Consider the following 7,185-nt stretch of genomic DNA (forward strand, 5'->3'; position numbering starts at 1 on the left):
TCCGGCAGGGCTGCCCTTTGTCACCGGTTCTGTTCATAATTTTTATGGACAGAATTTCTAGGCGCAGCCAGGGGTCGGAGGGTGTCCGGTTTGGTGACGACACGATTTCGTCTTTGCTCTTTGCAGATGATGTTGTCGTGTTGGCTTCATCGGACCAGGACCTTCAGCATGCACTGGGACGGTTTGCAGCCGAGTGTGAAGCGGCTGGGATGAGAATCAGCACCTCCAAATCCGAGGCCATGGTCCTCAGTCGGAAAAGGGTGGCTTGCCCACTTCAGGTTGGTGGGGAGTTCCTGCCGCAAGTGGAGGAGTTTAAGTATCTTGGGGTTCACTAGTGAGGGAAGGGTGGAACGGGAGATTGACAGACGGATCGGTGCAGCTTCTGCAGTAATGCGGTCGATGTACCGGTCTGTCGTGGTGAAGAAAGAGCTGAGCCGCAAGGCGAAACTCTCGATTTACCGGTCAATCTATGTTCCTACTCTCACCTATGGTCATGAGCTCTGGGTCATGACCGAAAGGACAACCCTAACCCTAACCCTGCCCCCGCGACCCGGCCTCGGATAAGCGGGAGAAGATGGATGGATTCTATTTGATATTTTTGGTTTATACTGGAATGTTTCTCCTGCAATACACCAGGGGACGCCATCGCCAACGTCTATACACTGTAACAATACATTCACAGACACTGCGCAAGGGTGTTACTCTCATCGGTTGCTCTTCATTTCTTGTGTAAGTTCTTTATGTTCCTCTTTCAACTCTGATTTGATCTAATTGCTGGTTTAAATTGGATTTTGTGCACGTGGGTCTGTCCGAGTCGCAACGGTTACCATGACAGCATGCAGAAATCAGAGACCACCATTTTGTTTTCAATCAAGTGGTCATTTTTCTTCTTTCTCTACATTTCCCTATTTGATACATGCCAAGAAGAACAGAAAGTTTAAGAGAAGAAAAGGCCAAGATGCTGTAGATGTTAGGAATAATTCAATAATTGCTTTTAGGAATTTAAGAAAATGAATTCAGTTACTGTGTGTTTGAGTTGTAGACCATATGAGCTGAACATCTTCAATGTAGATGATGAAGAGAATTGTTTGAGGACATGTAGACATGAATAGCGATGGAGATGTAGATAGTGAATTGAATGTTGATGGATAGAAGTGACATGCAAACAAACGTAAATGTTGATGTAGATGGTAAAGAAATAGATTGTGGAGAGTCACAGAGACACTGAAGATGGTTATGTAGATGATGGAGATGGAAATGTATTCTGCTGTCTGATAAGAACTGATTAAATATTTCATTGTGGCTTCATAATATTTCTGATTTCCCTCATGTAGCAACCAATTTTCCTCTTTTAAGTACAAGTTCTAATAAATCTTCTGAGCCAATCTTATTGTTTTATATAAATACTCATACTACAGATCTCATCTCTGAAACCGGCCCTCACAGACCTTCTGCCTCTCCAACAAAGCCTTTACAATGTGTCTTTCTATATATAATTCAGGATCAGCATCAACAAAAAGTTTGATGAATGACAAGAAGAACCTCTTGTTTTGGGGGGTTATGGAGAGAAGATTGTCATTAGGATCATAATATAATTTATTACTATATATCCGTGGCGTGTGATCAGGGTCAGTAAACACTTCTCTACTGGACTAAACACTATCAGAAGCTCTGATCTACATTTACAACCTAAACTCTAATATTTGTTTCATGAAATTGTATGAATTTCTTCCATCAGTTTCTTCTCTTAATGTCGTAGTGTTTCTCTCGGCTGCACTGCTTCAGTACGTGTGTGTGAATGTTAGATTTTTTGTCCAATCAGATTTCAGCCTCTTTGTGTTGCCAAGTGAATCTAATCTGCTCAGAACCTTCAGAATCAGTACTGCTGGACTTTTACCATCGAGAATATTACCAACAGCTCTGTTTCTTAAACCAATCAGATTTCAGATTCTCCTCACTGGTCCAGAATAGCGTCAGCATTGTTCTGTCTTCTGATTGGTTGGTCAGAGGGAAACTGTTACAGCCGAGTTCGACTGGTAAAACACGTGTGAAGCTCTGCACACGTTCATACATCTGAGTTAGAGACCCCCCCACACCCCTTTTAGAGTAACTCTGTAAATGTAACTAATTTAGATTTTTAGACCAGTAACGTTACTTGAACTGAAGTAAAGTTTTATTGCAGTAACAGTAACTTTTATTGAGTAGAATATTTTATTAACTTTTTTCACCTCTGTATATATTAAGCCCCTCTTCATCATCATCATCATCATCAATGGAAACTCAAAATGAACACACAAAACAGTCAAATCGTTTGGAAAGTAAATTTTAATAAATTATCAGAAGCAAAGCCCTGATGTTACAGTTTGACAGTTGAATAATTGATACAAAGTGACGTTACACACAGATCTCATCACACGTTTGTGTGATCTAAAAAAGCTTCTCTACTGACTATCCTGACTTCTCACTCATCTTCAGCTGCTCTAATGGACAGATTTCCCCCTAAAAGCTATAAAATACACGGTTTTCAAGCGTTCATGCAAAAAAAAAAAAACTCCAGCTGTTCTGACTGCATCATAATAACAAAAAAACCCTGCAAAATTAAATAAAACGTATAAATGAGTAAAAAATAACATTTTTAATTAACCTGAAAATGGAATATTTACAGACTGTGAGGTTTGAGATTTACTTGTAATAGTGTATAAGCACGCACGGCAGATTTCATCAGTAAAGAAGCTCCGCCCACATTTTATTTATTCCAATTAGGACTGGTTTTAACCACTGAAAAAATGTCAATGTATAATATTTTGCAGATATTACAATATAAAGGCAGCTTAATTTGCTTGCTGATTTGTAAAATACATAAAAAATAATGTAGAGTATCAATAGCAATTGGGATTTTGATCATTGGAAACTTTTTCTGCTTCCTTGTTTGTAATTCTGATTTTGAACGCCCCGCCTCCCGTTGTTATAATATTTATTATCAGTAGTGTTTTAGACTGCCGCATTCTAGTTTTTTTCTATTTGATATCTGAGAGACACTGTGTCTAGACGTAGTTTTTAGATGGAGCTGAGGCACCGTTGCTGTAGTATTTGGCGGTTCCTCCGGAGCTTCCAGATCGCGGGCGGCTGAAGCAGCACAGGAGACCCCCAGCCAGCATGAGGAGCACTCCTCCAGCCCAGCCGATGAAGATGCATGGGCCGAGCTCTCTGCGGGTCGTCGGGTTCGACAGAGGGTTGTTGAAGTTGCTCACAACGTTGTTGGCCGTCCAGCTGACAGGGATGATGAGCAGCAGGCCGGCTATGAGCAGGCCCACACCCGCCGCCATGCAGATCTTCGGCTTGGCATCTTCGTTTTCCACACAGGTGGTGAAATCGGCGCCGGCAAACAAAATCAGCAAGGAGATTGCAGACACCATGCAGCACACGATGGTCATGGCACGTGCCGCCTGGATGTCCGAGCCCAGGATCAGCATGGACTCGTAGGCTTTGCACTGCTGCTGGCCTGTGCTCTGGTACACACACTCCATCCACAGGCCTTCCTGCTGCACCTGCACTCACACAGACACACAGTAGATGATTACACATTCACATATCACATACTGAACTCATAACAACAGTACTGTTGGTTCTTTTTGTCTGATTTAACTCCCCTGATTGACCTCATCTAATCCGCCTCATTTAACTGAGCTCAATAACACGTCTGATTCACGTCACCTGATTTTCCTGAGCTGAGCTGATACACTCGAATCAACCAAGCCAATTTTAAACATGATTCACCACACAGGATTCACCTGAGCTACACGGACACGCCTGAGTAAAGTCACATGACTCATCTAATTTTAGCTTTCGCCTGAACTCCACACATTATTCAGCCTTTATTAAGCCTTTATACAAGACCAAATTAAACTGTATTATATATAAAAGAATGGGTATTTTAGTGTTATATATTTTTAGTATTAAAAACTGAAGAAAAAATATATGCGTATCAGGTAGCGCAACTACATATAGACGCTATAAGCTCCACCCATTTCCGATCAGAAGCTACTGTGACTCATGCATCGGTCACAAGGGGGCGCTGCTGTACAAACGTTAATGAGTCCTTCTGCCCAAAATAGTAGCAGCGTTGACTAACTTGTGTATTGCCGCTGGAAACATGTGGATTTCTTCTGCTCTTCTGCAGTTATACATTACAAAATCAAGCATTTTTCTAGTTTAGTTTTATAGTTATAGTATAATTATAGTTATATAATTATAATTATAATTATAGTTTTACTGTAGTTTGGTTCTGGAGTATTAGAAGAACATTAAAATGAGGGTCCTTTTTCATTGGCCTGTGACCAGAAGGTACACTGGCCAAAGTTTTTCATTAAACTAAGGAAATGCTGATTAACAAATCTGAGTGGAGTCAAATCTCACCTGAACTCGACAAATTATTCAGCCTTTATTCAGCCTTTATTCAGCCTCACACAACTTAAATAATAACTTACTTGAATCAGTACAAGTCACCTGTGCTACATGGACACGCCTGAGTATAAATGTATAGGTGCAGTTAAACACCATATAGAGTTCAGACATGTTCAGACCTGCAGAGCTTCAGTATGAGCTATGACACACACTCCTTTACCTCCTCACACTCTGTATGGGTGTTTTTCATAGTCCTGTGGTTTACTCTGTGTGTGTGTGTGTGTGTGTGTGTGTGTGTGTGTGTGTGTGTGTGTGTGTGTGTGTGTGTGTGTGTGTGAGAGAGAGAGAGAGAGAGAGAGAGAGAGAGAGAGAGAGAGAGAGAGAGAGAGAGAGAGAGAGTAAATACCTGAGCTGTGATTATGTTCTGTCCAGTGAAGGAGGAAACTTTCCAACTGGGAAGGACGCAGGTGACTATGGCAGCGATGAGGCCAAGAAGTCCAAAAAACACACAGATCATCTGTATTCCTGATGATGCCATCCTGCAGGAGAGAAAGAGAGTGAGATGAGACATAGGTGAGACAAAGATGAGAAGTCAGGGAGGTCAGTGTGATGTCCTTTTTCTTCACTGGTGACCTCAAACATTGGTTTGATATTAAATACAGATATTTTTTTTTACAAAATAAGACAAAATAAATGTTCCCTCCACCTGCAAATAAATGACAAACGTATCTTTTGGCATATTTTTCCATGAATTTTTAACAGAAGATTTTTGTCTCCCTTTTTAATTTTTTTTGTAATGAAATCATTCTGCTTTGAGGCAGAACCGTTTTGTGTGGACGAAATAAACTAAACACTGCAGTGAAATAATAAAAATGTTATAAATGATCTGAAATCTACAAACATTTCTGAGGTTTTGTTGCTTTTTTAAGAAGGAAAAATCAAATTCGGATCCCTGAAGCATCGTCTTCTCATCTCATACCTCATACTTTATTTCATCTTTATCTCAATCCTCATCTCTTCTCTTATCTCAGATTTTATATCTTGTATCTCATCTCATATTTCATCCCAGCCCATATTCATTTCCTCACTTTACCTCATCTCATTTCAGATCTCACATCTTCTCACATATCACATTTTTCATATCTCGTCTAATCTCCATAAAATCATTTTACGGTGTTTATGCACGAGCGCGTGTCTGAGTATCGGAATTCTCCTCGTGAACATGTTCATGCAGGATTTTCTATCTTCTGGCTACGGATTTTTAAAAACAGCGTCTCTAACACACACACACACACACACACACACACACACACAGTCCTGGGCGTGGTCCGGTGAGTTCCTGCGCGTCTCGACACGTTTCCCACCTCGGTTAAATCTGGAGTCTGATTTCCACCAAACTCGCTCCAGTTCCTGGACTACAGTCAGAAACCTCGAGCAGATGAACAACAACAATAACAAATCCAATAAAAAAACATCCCCTGATTGTGTTTGTGCGCGCGGGACTGAAGCATTCCAGAGATGTGATTCATGGTGATGTTACACCACCTGAGATCCTGAGATTAATCTGACCATCTCAGGGATCTGAGGGATCAACTGACACAACATCACGGTGTGTTTTCCTGCGTGTTTGTGTGTGAAGGGCGCGGCGACTACACCTGTAATTACTGAGCTTTTCCTCAACACCTCACCAGGAGAACCTTTTAATCACCACAGCCATGTTTCAGTTCTTTATTAGCAGGAAAAAAAACGACATCGCGCGAAATAATAAAAAAAGAAAAGGCGGGATTTTTATTTGTATTTTTCCCAGAAATAAATGAATTAATTTTAGGAAATATTAGAGTATAATCTCTGTTTAAATTGTCTTTTACAAAATATATCAAATAAATAACTAAATATTTTAAAATAAATATTTAGCAATGTTAGTTTACAAATAAATAAAAAAGAAATATATAAATACAATGTTTCTATTCTTCTTAAAAGCAAAATAAATCAATTATAAACCGTTATAAAAAGTTAAATAAACAATTTTTGTTTAAAAAGTTTGCGATTTTCTTAAAAAGACTAATTTTTTTTAAACTAAAATAAATGTTTAAATAAAAATAAATTCAATGCAAACTTTGATCTGAAAAAAATGTAGAAATGATGTATTTTTTTTTCAACAGCCAAAAGAATAACGAATCATTTCTATAATATTTGATTTCGTTCCCAGAAGTAAATTAGAATCGATTTGATATGATTTTTAATGATGTTCTAATTAAAAAAAGAGAATATTTGAAGCTCAAACCTTTTCCTGGGGTTTTGCGTTTCTCTGGAGTGTAGAATAAGTTCTTCTGTTTGTCTTCTTCTCTCTTTCTCTTTTCGGCGAATGATGAAGAAGGGATGAGGGATGGACGCTTTTGTAGAGAGAGGAAGAGGTGTTTTTCTTCCCCCACTTCAGACCAGACTGGGCTTGCCCCCCTTCCCCCCCCCTCTCTTTCTCTCTCCCTCTCTTTCTACACTTCTCCATAGTTTCTTCCTCCTCACCTTCACGTTGCACAATCAGACTCGAGCTCTTTTTTTAGTCTCGGACTTTCTGCTTACGGATCAGTGACGATGTTTGCGGTTTAAAAACGATCACACGATCACACGATCACACGTGGCGTGGCGTGGCGTGTTTCTGATGGGGAAATGAAACACGCAAAACAACCTTTTTCAATAATTAAAGTAAAATAAACTTTATCTTGTTTACTTCTGGTTCAATTAAATAATATTGAATTGAATAAATTATTCTGAAAACTGTTT

At 39.5% G+C, this 7,185-nt stretch overlaps 1 protein-coding gene across 1 annotated transcript; it reads right to left on the bottom strand.

Annotated features, from left to right (window-relative positions):
• Positions 1-2,309: 2,309 nt before the first annotated feature.
• Positions 2,310-6,903, bottom strand: cldni (claudin i). The gene is made up of 3 exons (XM_083565611.1): positions 6,689-6,903; positions 4,811-4,943; positions 2,310-3,548 (listed from the first exon to the last, which is right to left on the bottom strand). The coding sequence occupies exons 2-3, from the start codon at positions 4,940-4,942 to the stop codon at positions 3,045-3,047; spliced, it is 636 nt and encodes a 211-aa protein (XP_083421737.1). The 5' UTR covers position 4,943; positions 6,689-6,903; the 3' UTR covers positions 2,310-3,044.
• Between the last annotated feature and the right edge of the window lie 282 nt (positions 6,904-7,185).

This window comes from Silurus aristotelis (assembly GCF_946808225.1).
Source record: "Silurus aristotelis genome assembly, chromosome: 17".
Lineage (NCBI taxonomy): Eukaryota > Metazoa > Chordata > Actinopteri > Siluriformes > Siluridae > Silurus > Silurus aristotelis.